The sequence below is a fragment of the Trachinotus anak genome, unplaced genomic scaffold (genome assembly GCF_046630095.1).
Source record: "Trachinotus anak isolate AG129_WGS33_773 ecotype Australia unplaced genomic scaffold, CSIRO_AGI_Tana_v1 ptg000019l, whole genome shotgun sequence".
NCBI lineage: Eukaryota > Metazoa > Chordata > Actinopteri > Carangiformes > Carangidae > Trachinotus > Trachinotus anak.
Window position 1 is genome coordinate 27,315,945 of NW_027273870.1, and position 22,085 is coordinate 27,338,029.

The following is a 22,085-nucleotide window of genomic DNA, read 5'->3' on the forward strand; positions in this document are numbered from 1 at the left end:
GAGTTTAAATGCAAAAGCACAACCTTTCTATAGAAGATGAAAGGCGGTGTTGGAGTTTTTCAGGTAAGTATTTTATTCCTTTTTTTTTCTGGTTCATATCTAACCTCAAACGTGCTTGGACGGGCTAAAAGATGATCAGTCAGGATCCATGTGGCCTAATGTGTTTCTAATCGGAGTCTCTTCTGATAAAAACATGAGAGTCCAGTGATCCAGTGTCCTGTCTCTTATATGAAGTGATTTGAAGTCATTTAAGATCTCCAGCGTAATACTGCCCTGTTTAAGTGTCCTTGTAGTGAAAAAGACTGAGAACTGTTTGTCCTAACTCCACTCCATCATCCCTGACACCAAGTTCTTGGGAACCTCCAATAAATGAGTCTGATCTGAAAGTGCTGGATGTTGCAGCTGCTGCTGTTACTCCAGGTCTTTTCTTCATTCCAACCTCCCTATCTGTCTCTATTTTTGCTTTCTTCATCCTTCTGCTCATCTCCTGTTTTCTCTTGGTCTCACCATGTTCCTGTTCCTTGATATTTTTTTTCCTGTACACTCTACAAACCTCCTCTTGAGTCAGTGGCTTGGAGTTGGTAGATGTGTTTTATGATGTACACCTTTTCCTCCTCACTGCCCCTTCCTTACTTTCGCTTGTCTGTTGGGATGTCCCTACTACCCAGCGCCTCATCTCTCTCTCTTTAATCCCATGACTAATGTACAAAGATGTATTTTTATTTTAGAACTGTACTCTTTGGAAAGAAAAGGCTGAAATTTGAGATATTTTCCTGCCCCAGTTTTGGAGCGTTTAGTTGGCAGTTTGCTGCCAAGACAGGTCCTAATGTTTAGGTTTTTTTCCAGTGTTAGTTTAGTTTTCTGCTGCAATCCAGAATGATCATTCAAGTCCATGTCAGAACAATATTTTACATTAGCCACAATCTCATGAAGATATTAGGCTACGAGGTCTTATAGCTTATGAACAAAGGTTGCAACAGTTTTAATTTATGCAGCAGAAATCAAGACAGAATTGTAGACTCTTCCACCTGAGATGGAAAAGACAAGGAACATATCAATTAATTCAGTTTATTTCATGCCCCTCCCAGCTCTGGTAACCCCTTCCCCAATTAGTTAATGAGCCCCTCCCCCCTCCTGTCAGAGTCCACCTCCCTCAACAGACAGTGGTCACGCCCCCTCTCGTTGTGTTTTACAGACGGTAGAGATGAGGGAGATGGGGCGGGACGGGTACTCCGACACTGAGCCCTATCACCCAATGGATGGGCATGGGCGGACCCTCTCCATGCCCCGCCTCTCGGCAGACAACCAAGTGAGCACCTTCATCCCACCATCATCACCACCATCACCCACCACCATTGTTGTCATTGTCCATAGTTCTACTTGTTAGCAGTGAGGACAGTTGAAGTGAAATGAAAAAGTCTCTCGTTGCATCCAAACCTAAATCCCCACATGCTGCATATACACAGATACAGTTTCCTGTGTTCACTTATGAATGAATGAATTCATTTGATTTGCTCTTTCTTTATTCCTCTCTCTATTATTATTTTTTTTTTTTTGTAATGTTTACTATTAAGACAAGCACAAGGTACCTTTAATATCGATGATTGGTTATATTATTAAACTTTATAGATTTATTTTTAGATTTTTTTTATTTTATAAATATTCAAAATATATTTTTACCATATAGTTTTTATTTTATTCATAGTTATTTAGCACTTTTTAATATTCATTTAACAAATTTGTAACTTTCAACAGTTGTATAGATTTTTTTTTTATGACGTTTATTTTTCTGAGTGGGGAACATGGTTTAAGATGCAATATATGATGCGAGATTTTTGTAAAATCACTTCCCTCTGTCTGGCTTCCCTGTTTCTCTTCCCTCCCTCTCTTCCACCAACCCTCCAACCCTCACCCCCTCACTCTCACCCTCCACTCCTCCAGCAGCCGACCCACTGCTGCTCTAAGAAAACTCCCCCTTTGGAGCTTCGTGTTAACTTTAGAGCAGCATGTGTGGATCAGAAGGCTGGAAGTGTCATAGATATGTATACACCTATACATATATATATATCTAGAAGACCTGTGTGTATAGAATATTTTCTCCTTTCCAACCTTATCCTGCTCCCTCCTCCATTTCCATGAAATCCTTGGTGTGTCTGTCCTGTGTAAACTGTGGCCAGAGTTAGTGTCACTCGTCAGCAAAAAACAAAAAAAAGACTCATCAAGTGCAGTTCATGAGTGTTTCTGCAACATTTACAATCACACGGAGGCCAAACTGAGCACCGGTCATATAAAAGTGAAAGGTACATAAACTGTAGGTTGTCAGTTCATTGTATTGTGAAATACTGTAGAGGAGGATTTGTGTGATCATCACTTTTAACTGAAGCTTTGTGTGTGTGTGTGTGTGTGTGTGTGTGTGTGTGTTTGTGAGAGAGAGAGAGAGAGAGAGAGAGAGGTGTGGTAGAAGTTACAGTGGACCATTGTATGTTTAAATCCCAGCCCAAACTTTTTGTAGAAGTTTAGCACACAACAGGTCTGGACATGAAGCTTTTAGGGCATGCAGCATGCAAATCCTGATTTGGTGCACACTGACCCTGAAATCTACTTTCACAAATCCTTCCAGCTTTGACAGATTCTCAGCACTCGAGAGGAACATACCCACATTTGGCTGTTAGGGTCATATCTTCTTTACAGTCAAACTCAGGGGATGTGATGTTACAGTACAGAGGACAGGGTCTAAGGCCCTGTTCAGACCTGGTCTGAGCAAGCAGACAGGTACAGGTGTCAGTGCACACAAGATGCATTTGAGATTGAAATTTGGTCGTCTAACCCACCGGATCAGTGAAGACTCATGTTAATGCAGGTCTGAACGGGGCCTTCAAGGATGACGCTTCACTTACAGGTCACATCCACAAGTGTTTCTTGCTTCAGGCTAAAAAAAATTTGTTGGTCTCAGCATTGCTCCACCTACTGTACACACTTGTCCCTGCTTGCACTGAAATCACATTTTCTGTACAATGCCTCAATAATAATCTTGCACACATTCTCAATGTAGGAGCCTTTAACTTGAAGCTTCTGGCTGCAGTTGCACACTCACACGTTCATGCACTCAAGCATGGCCATACTCCGACATGTCACTGCATCTGTAGTCATGTTGCTCTCACTTTGGTATGTTGGTTCCTCAGTGTTTCTGTCTGAGCATCAACAGTACACAGTAGGAGGATATATAAGAGGACTGTGGTTCTGTGGAGAGAGAGGAGAAGGTGTTCGTTTCATTTCTGCTGAGAATATTTAGGAGAAAATATTCCATGTAAACTCTGCAGCTTGTCCTGCTTTACTATTGTTACAGTGGAGAGTCAGTCATAGTGTAAAATCTGCAAAGATGGGAAACTAATTATTAGATATAACATTATAATTTACAAATTAAAGCTGATATTTAGTATTTTACCCTCATGTTATAGTTATTGTTTTGAGCACAGAGCCAACACAATCCTCTCCAAATACTCACAGGCTGCAGTGCAGCTATGATTCCACTCTATAGAATAAATACTTGGGGAGTGGGTCAGTTCGTTTTTCACTTTAAACCAAAAACAGAAATACAGAGCTGCTTTTTTTTCAAAATAAAAGCCAAGTGGATAGAATGGCCATGCTATAAAGTGTAACTTTATGCAAGCACAGATAGATAAATCTCTTTTTTGCTTATTTCTTTGCATTAAGACATGAAAAATGTTTTCATTAAAAGTGTGTGATGTGCTTTTTCTTGCATAGCATCAATTAATAGTGTAATTAATTGATATGTGGAAACAATGAGGTTCTTTTCAGAATGTGTTGTCTAAAGTGACCAGCAGAGGTCCCCACATGTTACCAAATCATCGTTCAAACCCTTTAGCTTTGTAATAGGTCACCAATAAGTTCATATTCTACTACAAGCTAATGATCACTGCCAAAGCAGATTGATCATATTGATCATCTTTGCAGTAGGCAGCTTTTAGGTCATTTATTTAAACAGTACGAGCAAAATAATTATAACTGCATATAATCTTATACTAATACTATTTTATGTATTAGTTGCCTCTAAAGGAGAGTCTACATACACCAGACTTCAAAGAAAGATCTATTCCCTGGCCCATACCAGGGAAATAAACCAATAATAAACAAACTATTTGTCTGTCTCTTGGCTTTTATTTTGAAATATTGACCTTTACTTCGATGTCACCTGACTACTTTTCTTCATTCTTCAATTCAACAAGGAAATTTGAAAAAAAAAAAAAAAAAGAATTTGAAATTTACACCAGAATTATTGAACTGTTTCTTCCAATTTGATGTTCTTATTTTTCATTTTTTAATTCTGACAACAAAAACAGTAAAAGGCTGTTTTTCTTTCTTTTTTTCATTTTTGGTTTAAAACGAAAAACCGAACTTCCTAAATGTCAGTCAGTTCTCTTTCCTGCTCTTTATGTTTGGACTAGCTCCACCCATTTGGCACTCCACCGTCATTAAAACAAACACTTCCTGACCTGAGTTCACTCCCTGTAGTTGTGAACACTGTTATTTGTCTGAAACCTACAGTCTGAGTCTTGGAGTTAAGATAATTAGATGTTACCTTGAAATAATTAGATGTGTTAATATAATTAGGATGTAGGTGGACATAAAGGAAGGCAGACTGCTGTGGGAGTGTAGAAAATGTCCTTTGTGTGTGTGTGTGTGTGTGTGTGTGTGTGTGTGTGTGTGTATACAGTATATGTGTGTGTCTGTACACTGTTACTTATTGTCCTCTAACACTGCTCTGCTTTACAGAGAGTTCATGCTGTTGCGGTAAGTGTGTGTATAAGTGTGTGTGGGTGCACATGCATCTTACATTGTCCTCTGTCCTCTCTCGCTCGCTGGCACACCCACCTCGCTCTTATGTGTGTGCACTGGTCTTCTTAAAATTAACTGGGTTCTCTCTCTCTCTCTGTGTCCTCCCTTTATCACACTTGTTTATCCTCTTTTTTCCCTCTTATCTTTTTCATCCTTTCTTTTCCTCTCTTTTTCACATATCCTACATCTCTCTCATCCCTCTCCTTCTATTTTTCCTCTCTCCTCCCGCCCAAAACACATTTATCTCCTTAAAATAATCTCATTATCCTCCCTCTCATCCTCTTATCTTTCACTGTTTCTCTTTCTTTCTACCTACTTATTTATCTCTGTGTCTCTGTCTTTGCCTCTGTTCTCCTTCGGTCCCGGCGGCTATGCTGCGTTGGGCCTGTGCTGTGTGTGTGTGTGTGTGTGTGTGTGTGTGTGTGTGTGTGTGTGTGTGTGTGTGTGTGTGTGTGTGCTACACTGCTCTGCTCTACGTATCATCTCTGTGTTTGCCTGCTCTGCAGCGGAGGAGACACAGGCCCCGTGGAAATAACCTCAGTGTATGTACACCTCCCTCTCTCTCTCTCCCTCTCTCACTTCTCTCTTGACTCACCAGTCTCTCTCTGTCATTTTTCAAACTGGATCTGCACCAAATTGTAGTTTTGCTCCACCTGAGGAACCATATGGGTGGGTTTGACCTGCAGTGGTACAGTTTAGGTGGTGTTAGTTGGGCCGTCAGTGACTAAATTGACTTTCTGAGAGGTTGTCTATACACAGGATCCACTCTGTGTTCAGGACCCTCAGGTTTCATCGGTGAACTACATATAATTAAACTTAGTTTAGCTACATGTTGCAGTAGCTTGGTGGTAGTTCATATGTGCACAGTGATTCAAGTGGTTAAATTACTTCACATTTTTTGTGTAAACTAGTGAAACTACAAATGATAAAAGGGAGGAATTTTTTATATATATTTTTTTTAAACGTTGCTTCTCAGCTGTTATTGAGCTCCCTTTGAGCAGCCATGGCCCCCTGACCTCTGTATGTTCAGGCATTTGTCAGGCACTCCACACCACACACTTAACCTTTGTGTAGTGCATGTGCAAAAACCAAGGGCGGGCATTGCTCAATGGTCACACAGTGACAACATCATCATGAATAAACTTCCCAAATCTCAGCCTGAGGAAGAATCATCATCATCATCATGGCCGTACTGAAGCAGTTATTGTTTACAAAACCAGAGGTGATGTTTCAGCACTTTCCCATGAATACTGAGAAATTTCAATTTTTTGGTTTATACATGACTTATGAACAAGTAGACACTTTTTACAATAAACTTAACTGTCTTTTTTTGTATTTATGTTATAATTTCATATCATATGTATATTGTCAATTTGATCATTTTTCTAAGTAGCTTTAGTAAACAGACTAGATTTCTCCATTTGGTAGCTTTGTTGTTTTTCAACTTCCAATGTAAAGTAATTGATCACTTGCAAAGCTGGACTTTTAAAGCAGTTTCCCCAACACTGGGTTTCATTATATCAAACTGCATTTTTATCAGTAGCTATTCAGTATGTTTGCACTCTGTATGTGCATATATTAAAGTCCTCAGACATCTGGGTGGGGCCAAGTGACCTGTCAGGTGTGTATGATGCACACACACTTGTGCACAGTCCCTATGAGCTCAGGTTTTATTAAAGCATCTCTATCAGCATTTCAGTCCTTCCTCTTATCCTGTGTAGCTTCACAGAGGATAACCTGTGTTCAGTGCATGGTAACACACACAGAGCCAGTGTACACTGGACTTACAACACAACGATAACCTGGTTCGTAAACAGAGACCCAAATTAGTGACAAATCAACACCAGACCTAGTGTCTGACAGAGTGAAACCTTGTGTTCTCTGGTGTTGGTTGACGTTGTGTTGTGTTCTGCCATAAGCAGGCGTGAACACTGCACATCCATTGTGTTTAAAGACCATTTAAAGCCAAATATTGTAGGGAACAAATTTACTTTCTTTCACAGTTACTGCAGGGAACAGTCAAATCAAGTCCATTTTTATGAATAAAGTGCCAAATCACAACAGCAGTTATCTCAAGTTGTCCATATTCCATGTTTTCTTCCCCTGGGTCGAGTCGTTTTTGTACTTTCTGCTTTTCTGCAGACACCATCTGAGTTGTGTTGATGCAGTGAACCCCACCCACCTGGTACTCTAGTATTTTAAATCAACTGCAGCCTAATTGTCACTATTCAGATCTGCTTTGATCACGTCTCTCTCTATCTGTCCTGTCAACTTTTCTCTGAGCTGTCCCTCCCTCTCTCTCCTCTTTCTCTCTCTTTCTCTCTCTCGTGTCTGCTCGTGTTGCGGTCACTCTGCTTTCCATTATTTGTTCTCTGTGATGAGTTTCCCTGGAGTTCTGCTTGTTCGCAGTGTGTGCGTTATGTATGTGGTGTGTGTGTGTGTGTGTGTGTGAGCGTGTTCCTCTGTATGTGTTACGTGTGTGTTTTAGTCCGTTGCATCACTGCAGACTGGGTCAACAGTGTATGACAAAAGCATGGACTGGCCTGATGTGCGACTGTTGGCCTGTGCAGGGGACTGGGCAGCGTGCTGGCATGTCATTAGTCGTGCATGACGTGGCAGAGCTGAGTCTCGCTCTGATGTTGTGATGGAGAGGAGGTGGTGTACCAACACAGGAAAGTGTTGCTTTAGCCAAACGCTGTCATTCAGGAGCCTGAAAGGTGGAGTGAGTGCCGGACAGAGGCCGGGTGGAGCGTTCATAGACTGGCTGTGTCATGCTCAACTCTTCTGGCTGTCTTCAGTTGGATGACATCATTGTTTGTAACTTTTCAATGTATGATTTGTTAATGTAAAAATGGATGCAGCCAAAACACAAGTCTCCAAGATCATGATGTTATTGTGATATCTAAGGTTTTTTTTATGTCTGTTTAATATTACAGCAGTTTTATCCCCAAATACGCCTGTCTAAACATCTGTCTGGAAACGTAGTCCATTAATGGTATTAGGATTAATATTAAAAACAGTATTAACAGAAACATTTTAACTTGTTTAAATTGTCTGTTTTTGTGCATTGATATTGATTTCATGTAAAAAAAAAAAAAAAAAGGTTCTATATAACAAAGTTTATTTAAAGGTCCCATATTGTTTAAAGTGAGATAACTATTTGTTTTTGATTATAAAGCAGGTCTAGGTTCTATATTAATACTGTGAAAGTATCAAAGCCTCAGTCCACAGAGAAATGCACACAGCCTGTATTCAGAAACTGAGCCTTAAAACAAGCCGTCAGGACTTCTGTGACTTTGTGATGTCACAACAAAGCAGTCACACTGCTCTCAGCCATACCCCAAGCCCCGCCCACCTGGACCCACCATCCGACCTTGCAGAATTTGGTTTCTCTAAGTGTTTACCTGAACTCTGCTATATTTTTATTTGGTCACTCAGAAAACAGTCAGCCAATCAGAAGAGAGGCTCAGATCCTCTCCTCTGATTGGCTGACTAACCTGTTGTTACTAGAGCTCCAGAGAGAAGCCTGAGAGAGGAGATGTAAAACTACACTGAGATGGTTTTTGGTTCTTAAAACCACAAATATATCTTCTGATGGATATGGAGAAGTGTAAAATACGGGACCTTAAAAATAGAAAATAGACTAAAATATCAGCCACACAACAGACTGAAAACATCTTAACAACATCAAGTTTAGCTGAGTTCAGCACAAGTATGATGTCCAAAGGAGAAATAATATTTTATAATATTTTAACTGTTCACAGGTTACAACACAGTGAACAGGGAGGCTTGTTGTCAACACAAATGTTGAAAAGAAACACACGTGTCATTCCAAAACAGACACCCAGAAAATGTGAAAAGTAAAACATCCTTTTCAAGCGTGCGTGTGCGTGTGTGTGTGTGTGAGCATATTAAGTGTATGTACACGTGTAGTACTGTGCTGCCAGCGACCCACAGGGCGTGCATGGCTTGTGTTAGGCTGCTCAGAGTGGACAGACTCCTGTCTGTGTGTAGTGCAGCTCCTCTCAGGACGGTGACTCCTCTCGTGTTTGTCTTCGTCCGGCCTGCTGCTTGCAGACTGACGTGTGCTTGGTCATCAGGGTGATGTGATGTGAAGCTTTCTGGGGGGGGGGGGGGGTACCAGAGTGTCAGCAGGGTCCAGTCCTGGTCAGAAGAGTCTGATAGAAACCCAGCAGGAAAATCACAAGACCAGTTCCAGAAGAGTAAACTTTAACTGGAGCCAGTTCGTTCATACACTTTCTTGTGATTTACTGTTCACCTGATGCAAAAACATGATGCAAAATAGCTGCAACAAACGGGTTGAGTAATGAATAATACTTAAGCACATACACTACCTTCGTGTATTAGATCTGTATACATATACATACACATACAGCACAAACAGGGTCAAATTTATTTATATTAATGTACAGAATAGGAAGTTACTGTACCTTTTTTTTTCTGTTGATTCTTCAGTTTACCAGCCACCTTTACTGATTTAAAAGAGGCCAACAGTGAATATCTCTCTGCACTAATGTCGCCAAGAGAAATCACCAAATCCAAAATTTTGGCCACATGCATTGACTAAGCTTATCATGATTAGAGACACTCCATCAATTCAGGTCATTACCCTGAATTTAAATTATAAGATCTTAACATGCAAAGAATAATCAGTTCTGTAGGATTTTTCTGTTGGGTTCTCGCAGAGGATTTTGACCAGGCTCTAAGGTTATTGAATGTCAGTTTAATTTTTTTATCCACATGGCTGCCATATTTGATTTACGTCATACCCTGTGTTGGGAAACAGTACTGATATGAGCCAGCAGTCTTTACAAAAAAAATTATATTAAGATTCTCTAAAATTGTCATTTTTGTGATGAGTATAATAAAAGATGAAATAATTATTTTGATTATGCTGCTCCATAGGTTAACATTAAGTCAGATGTTTCCCTCCAAATCAGCAAGGTGTGTTTGTTGTGGTTGCAGAATTTACATAGGGAAGCATATGTGTACATATATATATGTGTACATCTATGTGTGTGTACGCGTGAGTGTGTGTGTAATTAGATTAATTAAGATTAATAATGCCAGAAACTGGTTTCCTGGCTTCCCAACCTGAGTGTGATCTAACTGAAATATGGCTGCCATTTGGAGACGTCCGGTAGGCTCCTCTGCCTTGTGCATGTGAGGCATGGTTTCTACAGCCCTCCTTCATGCTTGCTCTCTGTCTCTCTGCCCCTTTTCTTCTCTCCCTGTCAGTTTCCTGTTTATCTGTCTCATTCCTCCATGTTTTGGTGGAGAAGCATGTGCTTGTCAAAAGCCTAGTCGACAGGGATTTCAGGTGCTATGGGTCAAGCTATATGAATGCAAATACAGTGAGCTGATATATGACTTTAGACCTTAGTGGGTGCAGGTCGCCACACAGGACGACACAACAGAGAGTATTCATGTTTTTTTTATAACACAAAACCTGTGATAACCTGAATTGTCTAAGTGTGGTTAACCACCACCCACCTGAACCAAGAGTTATTTAATACTGCTGTTTGACCCAAGTCAGATTTTCTCATTCAATAGGCAAATATATTGACAGTCGACCATATGCAGCTCTGTAGTAGTTTCGCTCAGTAAAAGTCAACAAAGTGAGTGTTCAGTGTCGTCCTTCTCACAGCTGAGGATGGACTCCACCAGTCAGGATGCATTAAATCTCACTTCTTGTCTCCTCTCTTTCTTTCTCTCCCCCACTATTTTTTTATCTCTTTTCTCATTTTCTCCTCACCTTGTCCCTTCCTCTCCTACCTTATTTTCTCCCTCCCTGTCTATTCCTCTCCCGGTCTGTATTTCCTTCTCTGCTCTCTCCTTCGTCCTCACAGACCATCACCGACACCAGTCCGATGCGTCGCTCCACCTCCAGCCTGGTCCACGGGCGCACGGGCCGGGGCGTGAGGCTGGACGACTACTCCCTGGAGAGGGTGGTGTCCGAGGAGGGGAGGCACGGAGGAGGACGCAGGCACAGGGAGAGGAGTCATCGCACCTCGCAGCGCTCTCTGACCAGATACACTGATGCAGACACGGGTGAGCCACACATAGCAGCCATCTATATGCTACCGAACATCAGTTCAGCATCTAAAAGTCAGGAATCCTAATTCAAGAGCGGGCCCTTTATTGGCGTAGGCTTGCTCTTGCACAGATCACTTGAGAGGAGTGACATTTGAACAACTACTGTGTGATTGCTGTGAAGGAAACACTGTTTATTTGCTAACTGGTATTAAAATTAGCCCAAAAAAATTACATGACACACAAGCACTGTTGTTAATACTAAACATTATGTTAGCCTGTTAGCATTTTAACATGCTAGCAGTATTAGTATGAGGAGGACGCAGTCTACTAAGGTGTCGCCCTTTGTAGCCGTCGTGGACCGTCAAGGCTGAACAGAAATGAGATGGTCTGGCCTGCAGAGGATTTTCGCTTTGCGTCACTTACTGTGCCTATCCTTACCTTTGCTTGCAAAGTGTGGCACCTGTTGCCAAGAAACCTTCGTCAACTTTTCCACAAAACCTTGGGGTTTTAACAGTTGTACTGTTAGCTATTGAACTTAGCTGAACACCTACAAAGTAGTGTTGAGCTTGTTTTCTGTCATTACCAACACACAAAGATTCTTGAGACAGGTTTGACCAGGATCCACCCGTTGGATCCGTCATTTTCCCAGGAAAAGAGGGACACATTTATCAGCCAGGCCCCCTTGCTACCAGAATTGGTATTTAAATGCAGCCTTCAAAAGATGCGGCCCCTGAATTGTGATGCAGCTCCTGTGTGTATAATCTTCATTGATAGTACCACTGGGGTCATAAATGTCAGAACTTAGTTAAATTCTACATTGGCATTAAGGTTTTATTTCAATATTTAAATTGAAATACTAGTCCCCAAAGAAATTAAAGTACATAGCAGGATTAGTTATGGAAACACTAGAGTTTCACTAAGCAGCAACCAACATGGCTGAAAAATGAAGGCAACACTCAAGCACCAAAAACTGCAGTTCCTCGAATGGCCACTAGAGTCTGGCTCCAAAAGTGAATCGCTCCTCGTAGCCTTCCATGATAAAATGCCCAACTTTACAGCAGAAATAAACATGTTTACAACCTGGTACAAATAATGGTTTGCTTTGCGCTTGAGTGACAGGTGAGTGAGCGCATGCTTGCCACAAACCAGCATGCACTGAAGTCTCTGCTCCTCACAAGCCCCACCTCTTTACCAATTTTGGGATTAGCCAGGAGTTTGATGTAGTCGGTCACTGCCAAGATGGCGACGGTGGAGCAGCCCACTCTGAGCTTCAAAACTGCTCTTCAGAAACCTATGGATGATGTCACAGAGGCTCCCTCCATCTTTACTTGCAGTATATGAGTTTGACACATGTATCATAGCCACAATTTTGTGTTCCACTACTTTTACAATGACTACGCTGACATTAGTAGTGATGACAAAACATTGTCACAGTGTCTTTAACACGAACACAGTTGCAGTATGCAGTGCTGTCTCAGAGCTTGATCAAGGCCAACTCAGTAGCAGTTATTGAGGTAATTAAGAGCAATCTGTACATTTATAAAGGGTAAGAGAGAAGACTTGTCATCACATTTACTAAATTTTATGCAATTCAAGTCTTGGCACAAAGAAGTCCTTGAAAAGAACATTGTGCAAGCAGATAGCTCACTTCATCACTCATTTGTGAGTGCAAATTGCATGCTCCAGCTGTACAACTAATCCAACAAGGCTGGCACAGTTAAACTCTAAATCCCCTTTATAATTGGAGAACTCTGTAATCTGATCAAGAGTCCGTCTCTCTGCTTCACAGCCTCAGTAGAGTTGGTGGTGTTTTACTGACTTTTTCTTTTGAACTACTACTACTACTAGTTTTGCCTGAATGTACTGTATAGGTAACAGCCATGGTCCAGCACTACATCCTGGTGAGTTAGTGAGAGGCCTTTGCCCTTTTGCACAAATATGTTCTGTTACGTCATCAGGGGGCGTTTACAGCAGATCCGCACCAGTTTTCATTTTCAGATCCCCCTTTTTTCCAAAAAGCACCTGGCAACAAATCCAGAGACTTTTTGGAAAAACCTTTCCATAGAAGAGAGTCGACAGTATTGCCTGTTTATGTGAGAGTAGGGGTGAAGCAAAGAGATAAAGATCTGAAGCCATCTAACAACAGGCAGAATGCAAATAAATACGACACAATTACGTCATGAATATGGTAATTCGCTTGTTGCATCATCAAGCAACGTTCAGCGACTCTTCCTGCAGGCTTTAGCTACTTTACATTGAAAGTTATTTACAGTAGTTTCACAACAGTTCTCACATTGACCATATGTGGACCGGCCATCACTGGGTTCTGACCTAGTCTTATTTCTTTGTTTTTCTCTTTAATATAAATTCCTTTTGCTTCTGCTCCTTGTTTTAGCTTGATTTCTTTAATCCACTGCATTAACTTGTAGGAGATGTCGTAAACTTCTTGCTCTTCATCTTCCTCGCCTCGGGCAGGTCATATCTTGACAAAATAATGAGTTGCTTTGCATTTACACATGTAAACTGAGACATCTCCTTGCTAGGGCTGGGCACAGACCTCAGCACCACCACACAGTCAGGCGACCTGCCACCCAAGGAGCGCGAGCGGGACCGCGGCCGGACCAAAGACCGTCGTCACCATCATCACCACCACCATCACCACGGCTCCATTGACAAGGAGCGCTATGGCCCCGACCGCCACGACTACCCTCACAGGCACCCCCACGACCGCCACTGGTCCCGGTCGCCCAGCGAGGGGCCTGACGGACGAGGTCACAGACAGGTGGGCTCCAAAGGCACCAAGACTAATGCCAAGGGTCAAAAGATATTAGGGACAGTTTCCCACTACTGTCCCACTCTGTTTTTCCTCTTCTTTCTTGTTAATTTCCACCTTCGTAGAAAGCTTTTTACTCGATACCGTATTAGCCTTGAAGATGTTCTGTACTGTCGTTATGGATACTTAAGTGCTGATCATGGTATTTTACAGCATACCTAGTAATATGATACTCACTCTGACAGTCACTGTAAGGTAGACTTTTGTGAGTGTTTGTCATAGATCTGGATTTTATATGTTTTGATCCCAACGCGCCTGTCGTCAGTCAACCACAGAGGTGATTTATTTGGTTCGTTATTTCTGAAGTGATCCTTATCCTCTGTTTTTTGCTGAAACAGCAGTTCACACATGGTTATTTCACATACACTTACTTATGGATATCAATCTCTCTTTTTTGTGTTATGCTTTTTTCTTTGTCACTGTTTCTCTCTCTGTCCATTTTTCTTCAATGTGACGTGTGGCTTCTTGGTGTCAATTTTTTGCCTCATCGCTGCGTTTTTGAATGATTTTCAATGGTGTCTATCTATCTATCTATCTACCACCTCTCTGCTCTATGCTGGTCTCTGTTGTTGTTGTTGTTGTGGTGCGTTTTGATTTTCCTTGTTTACATTTTGCTGTAGGGCAGTAGTTCGGTGAGCGGCAGCCCGGTCCCCTCCACCTCGGGGACCAGCACTCCACGGAGAGGTCGTCGCCAGCTGCCCCAGACCCCTGCTGTCCCTCGTCCACATGTCACCTACTCCCCCGCTGTACGCAAGCCGAGCTACGGCCCCCCGGGGCCAGGCCGCCTGCGCTCACCCTCCCCCCGACACTTCTCCCCACCAGATCACGACAGAGGCTACCACCACCGGCCCCCGTCACGCCATGCCTCTCCCCACCACGGGGGCTCCTCATCCCGGCACGGCTCACCGCGCTCCCCTAGGCACCAGTCCCCACGCTCGCCCCTCCACGGCTCACCTAGGTCCCCTCACCGAGGCCGCTGGAGCGGGCCTCCACCTGGTGACAGTCTGGAGGGCGACGGGCCCTTCTACGAGCATGATTACGAGTACGAGCGGCACCACGAGCCCCCTGCCTATGAGCAAAGCCTCTCCCACGGCAACCCACACCCACATGGGGGAAATCCTCACCCACACCCACGATCACCTAGGACTGCCCGCCACGGGCCCCCTCCGCCCCCTCACCCGCATCCACGCAGGGTACCCAATGGCTACCGCTCATCGTCACCCTCCCCACATCGACGGGGACCACCCGGGGCACCCCCACACCCACACCACCGCCCGCCCCATGCCAGAGGGCCCCGCAAGGGCCTGCATGAACCTTATAGTGAGACGGATGAAGATGACTGGTGCTAGCGACCCCAAGGAGTGAAGGATAAGGGCAGGAGAGGAGAAGAAGAACAGCAGCCTCCGGTGCTCTGGCCTTGGATATGTAGACTTTTAATAAAGCAGTAACGGTGGAAATGTTGGGGCTAACCCTGACCCTCTACCTTCACCCCTTGGACTCTAAATGAGAGGAAGGGGCAGAGGGGAGGGGGTGATGGTGCTGCAGTAGCCTTTTACACATTTTGTGTAAGACTCAAATCAGTGACAGAGCAGCACATGGATAAAACGATAAAGAGACAGCTAAGATAACTAGGGCACGCCCCGGGCACAGTTTACCTCTGCCTCTCTCTCAGTCTCAGAACTACACTTCCCAGAATTCTGTGCTTGACCAGGAAGGCCAAGCTGCAGGAGGAGGAGGAGAGAGGTGTGGGAACAGAGAACAAGGAAGGAGCATGTTGCTGTAGAAATGGCCATGATCACTGCAGTTTACGAGGCCTAAAAGCACTTCTCCCAGACTGACACGTGATTGGTTAGTTTCATCAGATGAGTGCTATCTGTCGCCGGCCAGTTCGCCAATGTAAAAGCCTGAAAATGAGTTGGAATGCACGCAGAGTCCACTGCTTTGACTCTGCTCCTCGACAGATATGTTTAAAGAAAAATAAATAAACAAAAAGCCAGGACCCCCCTAACCCTTACATGCCAAGCTATGCCTCCAGAAAATCAAACTTGAACAATGAAGAACAAAATGAAACTTTAAATGACAAACAATGAAAAGAAAAAAAGGGAGAACAACCACTTTATCTTTAACCTTTTTCCTTTCCAAGGGACAGAACCAGGAAGCTCCGCCTATACTGCAAAAACCAGCCAATCTCAGCGCTGGCTAATATTTGATGAGTTTTATCATCTCTGTTTACTGTTAAAGACTCACTTAATGCTGACGGAACTGGTGTGACATCACTTCCTGTCTGGCAGTGGTGGTAGTGGAGGAGGGCGGGGCACGGTGTGGGCTCACTTCCTGTTCGAGTGCGCTACGGGGGGGCAAGCTCAGTTAACTAGAGAAGGGAGTCGGACACTTCGTAAAGCCCGTTCCTCCTCGGTTACTCATCTCAGCGCACAGCGAAGGACGACCTGAGAGGAAATGACATCACACGGTTAAATGGGGCGGAGGAGAGGAAAGGAGGGATGGGGAAAAAGACTAATTTCTTCAGTATTTCTTCTATCGATTACTTCTCCTTCTTGTTCTTCTTCGGACATTGGAGCTTGGTTCTTCTGTTGCATTCGCTCAGCCTCCTTTGATCTTTTTCGGAGTCCAAAATTTGATGGAAACCTGCATGATTGATTAAATACATACTAGAGAGGAAATCTAACTGGTGTGGGTGGGACCTGGGGGCTTTATAGGAAACTTTGCATTTAGGTTTACAAAAGAAGTTCTCTTCTTTCGGACTCTCTCTCTCTCTCTCTCTTACATCTCAGACGTAATTTTCGTTTCCGTTTTGCCTGAAACAGGCTTTGACAGTCGGCTAATTTATTTGATTCAGTTTTGTGCCGACGCAGTTCAAAAGCTACGTTTCTACGACCTGTTAAAGACAGGAAACGCTGCAGGATCACATTAAAGTTTCCTGTCGTTCTTGAGAAACAAGAGGGAGAAAGAGTGGAGAGTAGCGGACTTCTACCACACTTGATTTATTATTGTTAATGATGATAGTCTTATGAATAATGATATCAATGTCAATGCAAAATGACGATGACAATGATGATGATGATGTTACTGATGATGATTGATTGATTGATAGAACTGTTGCTGTAGATTTGTTGTCATGTTATTTGGAGTTCAAGTAGGCTATGCTATGTCCACCTTGTTTACATCCTTTATGTTTTTATTCCCCATGTTTAAATGACGTTTACCGGGTTCCTGATGCCTTCCTGCAACGTTTCGGGGCAATGACGGCTTGGGAAACATTCACTTTGCAGCATTGCGTGTTGTAACGCAACTCTTAAGATACACTCTCTCTTCAGAATGGTGGAGGTGGAGGTCAGGGGTGTCTCAGTACCTGACTTGCAATGATTCATGGGGTCAGTACTCTTGTCAAGCCAACCCAAAGATCAAGAATTCATGTTCAGAGCCAGGGGTATTTCAGTTTATTGAGAATGTCGAGGAGGTAGAGAAACCTCTACAGTCATTTTACACTGCAGAGGTTTCAGGCAAGCCTGTTTCACAGAGGTTAAACTTCTACCAAGGTTGAATTCTTCCACTTGCAGCCAAAAAAATCAACAAATCTCAATCTTTTCCCTCTGTTAGTCTCTGAAGTTTGTAATGAGATTGGTTGCCAGCAGTGACAGCACAGTATTGATGGTATAGTGTTGGTGTGAGTGAGTATTAGGTGGTGTTGTTTTCTTTTTTGCCACCAGGGGGCAGTTATCAGCACACATTATCCACCCTGCCTTCCCCCTCTACAGGACAGCCTCCAGGCCACATCCTGGTTTCTAGACCTGGAGTGTCAACCTCCTCTTATACCTTATTCTCATAGATACACAGACAAAGTCTAGTCCTTGTCTGGAAATGCAGGATGTAGCCTGGGAGACGCCATATCTGTCCGTTTGTCGGTTCGTCCTACCGTCTGCCTGTCTGTGCCAATGCTGACCCCCCTCCAACCCCTTCTCTCAGGTCTGGATAACCAGAGAACAGTCACCAAATCACCAATCAAATCATGTGAGGTTGTAGCAAAGCTAAAACCTCCTCTGCCAAAACCCACTTCAGTATCCACCAACCTCTCTTTCCTCATTTTTCTTTTTCTGTCCTTTTACTTTAACATCTGTTCTTTCAGCTTGCCAGAGAGTGACACTGAGGACACTAAAGGCATTACAGGACAGAAACACTTAGGACTAATAATTTCATCCTTATTGTTATGAGGGACAACAATTATTGACTATTCAATAACTCTAGGACAAGATGATAAAATATAGATAAATATATAGATGATAACCTACAGATAAATCTAGATATAATACAGTAGATGTAGTTATAGATAACAGACAGAGTATAATAAGAGTCTCAGATATTTATTTATTTTGCATACCGTTCATGCTCATGACACGGTCGACGATCTAGCTACTCTTGAAACCTTGCACTGTTTCTTCGCAGTCGCAGAAGCCAGAAAACAAACCCCAGTTCACATGTTTTGACTCTATGCAGACCTCATAAGCATCCTCATTGTATTGTTTCAGAGGAGAAACTGCAACGCTGTGGTACTGTAAAACGGATTAATGAAACTGGAACACGTGGATCTGAGAAAATGTGAAGATGGACACCACTTTTGCACACGTCACTTGACATCACACCCACGATGAAACCCCTTTCTTTCATGGCCCTCTGTCACTGTCTTTTTTCCCCTCCTCCTCCGGCTGGTTCCTTTTCCCTCCCCATCTTTCTCTCCTCTCCTGAAATGTGTTGCCTCCAGGCCTAGTAGTTGAGCATAGCATAGTGATAATGGGTATAGGGGGATTTGTTTTTGTCGATTGTCTGTTTGTTTGGCGGGAGTCGAGGGGCGCAAACCTGAAACCCCTCTGCTTTTATCTCCCTTCTTGAGAGGTTACAGCAGGCGGGGAAGCTTCCCCAGAACCCCCTACAGAGCCACAGTGCCTTCTGTATCAGAGTCACATTCGTCGCCCACCCCCTCAATCTCCTCGCCCACAGCCGTTCCCGTCCGTCACCTCCTTACCCTCTGTAGTAGATGAGATCAACCACACTACGCCTTAAAAGTCGAGTCCCACCGGCTCCCATGCTAGCATAGGAACAGGGAGAGTGGTGATTTTGAGACTGGGCCATGGCAAGGAAACAGCCAAGAGGCTAAACTTGACACGGAGAAACCAACATCACATCCGGTATGAGCTTAATCGCTTAAAATACCCATTCAAGCAAATGCAGATTGGTTGCCAAATATCAAAAGAGATCCACAGAGAGCCTTGAGTCATTGTTACCGGATGCTGCTAGCAAGCTAGCCCTCTTGGCTTCACCTCCCTGTAAGGCATGGCACAAGGGCGCCATTTTGTGTCTATGCCGGGGGTTGTCCTGGGTCCAGTTTCAGGCGGTGTAGTGAGAGGTTTACAGAGGTGCAAAGCAGTTTGCTTACTTCTCAGGTCCCTCTAGAGTTAGGTAGCTAGATAGTTAGACAAAGTAGGGAAGAGTCAGCTACGAAACAAGCAGGCCTCGGATTGAGTTATTGTATGGTTTTACCTGGCATGGCGTCAGACGTCGTAATGTTGACCCCCCCTCCCTCTCTCTCCTTTCACTAACCCACATTACACACTCTGACCCCTCACCTCCCCATTAACAGCCTGCCGACGCACCAACACTTCGACACCAAGCGTGTTGACAGACAGGCAGGAATAACCCACCTCCATTTTGGCTCCACGACACCACTCGCTTGTCCAGAATTGTAACAGCGGATCCAAAATGGCTGACACACAACACTGCCCTTGTGTGAAAGCATGTTGTGTGTGAACTTTTCCGAGAACAAATCCCATTCTTTGGGAAAAAAAAAAAAGTGAACATTTGATCTTTGTTTGTTTTTGTTGTTGTTGTTGTTGCTTCGCTTATTTTTTTCGAACGGGGTTGGGGGGGATTGCAAGGTTTTTGCTCAGTCATCGCTTCTCTCCACATCCTCTGTCTGCGTCTTCACCTCCAGCTTCTCTTGTCCGTCAGTCTTAATCTCTGACTAATCATTTTTTTTCACCGATTCCTCATTCTGGGACGAAGGAAAAACTAACAAACGCACCAACCCATCCACTCAGTCGGCTGTGAAATTGTGTCAGTGGGTCAGTCGTGAGGCAACGTGTTGACAAAAACACGAATAAGGGCTCTCTTTAAAAAAAACTACACAGTGGGTTTTAATGTACAGTAGTGCTGCCAAAAGTTGTGCTTATGTAGCTGAAGCCACACCGTGGTCTCCCCTTTGTACAGCACTAGATGTGTGCATGCGTGTGTGTGTAGGGGGGTCAAGAGCGAGGCGGGGAGGGAGGGGCGGGACGGTCAAAAGGCAATGAGAGAGAGATTTTAATGATGTAGGGGTCCTGTTTAGGGTATAGGGAATGGAGGGGGGGGTTTGGGGAGGGGGGAGCAGAGGTCGTAGTGATGTTAACACACAATTTCACAATGGCACTGGACCACTTTTCAGGCTCATCCTCATGCTCAGAAGCCATTTTATCACCCGCACTCGGTCCCACTGTGAGGGCAGCGTGGCCACCGCGACAGGGAGACACTTACTGTGTGTGTGTGTGTGTGTGTGTTGGTGTCAGGTGTAAGGGTTGTGTATGGTGATGTGTAGTGTGTACTGAGCTGAAACTGATCATTTTCATCATTATTTAATCTGGCAGTTTATTTTTACGATGAACTGATTAGTTGTGCTGCCAGAAAAATGGCAGAAAATTGTTTTTAAAAATGCTAATTTTCATATGTTTTGTTGTTTTAGGACTATAGGTGCATATTAGCTGTTGAGCTAAACCCTGCACAAATACATAGGTGTTCTCAAAATGCCAATAGGATGTGACATTAAGGGAAGAATAAGATTTTTCTGGGCCCAAAATGCTCAGTATACATAGTACACACTGTATTTCCAGTAAAACAAAATGAAAAGAAATCATAAAATAAAGGAAGTGCAAACTGCAGTACAAATAGGAAACCAGTTACATTATAAATTAATTTTGTATAAACTGCACAGAAAATGTCACTATTATATTTGTACCTTAATGTTGATTAATATCCTTTATAAATAAAGAAATAACCATAAACATCACAATTTCCTGACATCGAGGTGCTTGTCTCCAAAAATCTAAAAAAACCCAAAGATTTATTATCAACAATCATAAAAAACAGAGACAACTGAGAATTTTTTAAACAGTTTGATGACTGACTTCAATCAATTGATAAATTTCAGTGTATTTTCTGTTGGTTCATCAATGAACTGTTTCAGCACAAACTGAGTTTGTGTGTATATGTAAGAGGAAGGTGTGTGAGTGAGTAGACTGTGTCAGATCTGTGTGTGTGTGTGTGTGTGTGTGTGTGTCCTGACACCATCAGCTACAGTAGGTAACCCTCAGTGCCTTACGCTGTACAGGACACAGTGATTTCTCCACCTCACAGCACATACGTAAACATTTTAACGTCGTCATCGCCGTCTTCATCCCCCTCCCTCCGTCACCCACTCCTCACCTTCGCTTAATTCCAGCCTGGATGGGTGAGGGCGATGTTGGAGGGTGGAGGGGGGTCAATAGATAATCACGTCATTTGTCTCACTCATTTCTCTCTCATGCTATCTGTTGTATGTTTTGGCTCTGTAATTCTTATGTATATAATCCATAAAGTTTCTGAAAAACTGAACTTGTTCATCTGATGTTGGGGAATCTTGTCTCATCTCACTGTGTTTCATTCATCTCTCTTCACACTCATTTCATCTTTCTCTTCCTCTCCTCATCCTCATTGCACTTGTAATACCATTCATCAACACAAGGTGATGGGATTGAGCTTTCAGCATCATCACTCATTATGAAAGGTGTACTACGTGTGTGTGTGTGTGTGTGTGTGTGTGCGCGTGGGTTGAACGGGTTCATGTGCTTGCGTGTGTGTGTGGGTGTGTTTTGTCTGCGAGCGTCTGTCTGCGGTGTGTGCGCTGGGCGTATCGGTCTTTGTGTGGAGCCCGGCAGGTATCAGGACTGAATTTCTAATTTGTCCCCTAAAATCATTTAATTTGTTCTCTAGAATAAACAATTAGTGTGGAGAGTAAATTAATTCAAGTGAAACGTTGTTATTATTAAAGCTGCACTAATTCATTTTGGCCAGCAGGGGGCAGGAGAATTATTAGTTTTCAGAAGATGGGTACATTATGAAATCCACACAGAGGTTACAATGATAATGTGTAATAAGAACATTAAATCCCTGCAGAATAACAGCAGGTTCTACATAGTTCAGATAGGGTTCCCAGATTATACAGAACAGGTCTGTTTTTTTGCATGTAAGTACTCTC

At 43.2% G+C, this 22,085-nt stretch overlaps 1 protein-coding gene across 1 annotated transcript in view; it reads left to right on the forward strand.

Moving 5' to 3' along the window:
• Window positions 1–20,068, forward strand: part of LOC139636087 (voltage-dependent P/Q-type calcium channel subunit alpha-1A-like) — a 105,517-nt gene extending 85,449 nt beyond the window's left edge. The window contains exons 43-47 of the mRNA XM_071503773.1: window positions 1,196–1,309; window positions 5,364–5,399; window positions 10,728–10,929; window positions 13,458–13,696; window positions 14,368–20,068. Coding sequence (XP_071359874.1) covers window positions 1,196–1,309; window positions 5,364–5,399; window positions 10,728–10,929; window positions 13,458–13,696; window positions 14,368–15,096 — 1,320 coding nt within the window. The 3' untranslated portion in view covers window positions 15,097–20,068. The remainder of the gene's footprint in view (window positions 1–1,195; window positions 1,310–5,363; window positions 5,400–10,727; window positions 10,930–13,457; window positions 13,697–14,367) is intronic.
• The last annotated feature ends 2,017 nt before the right edge of the window (window positions 20,069–22,085 follow it).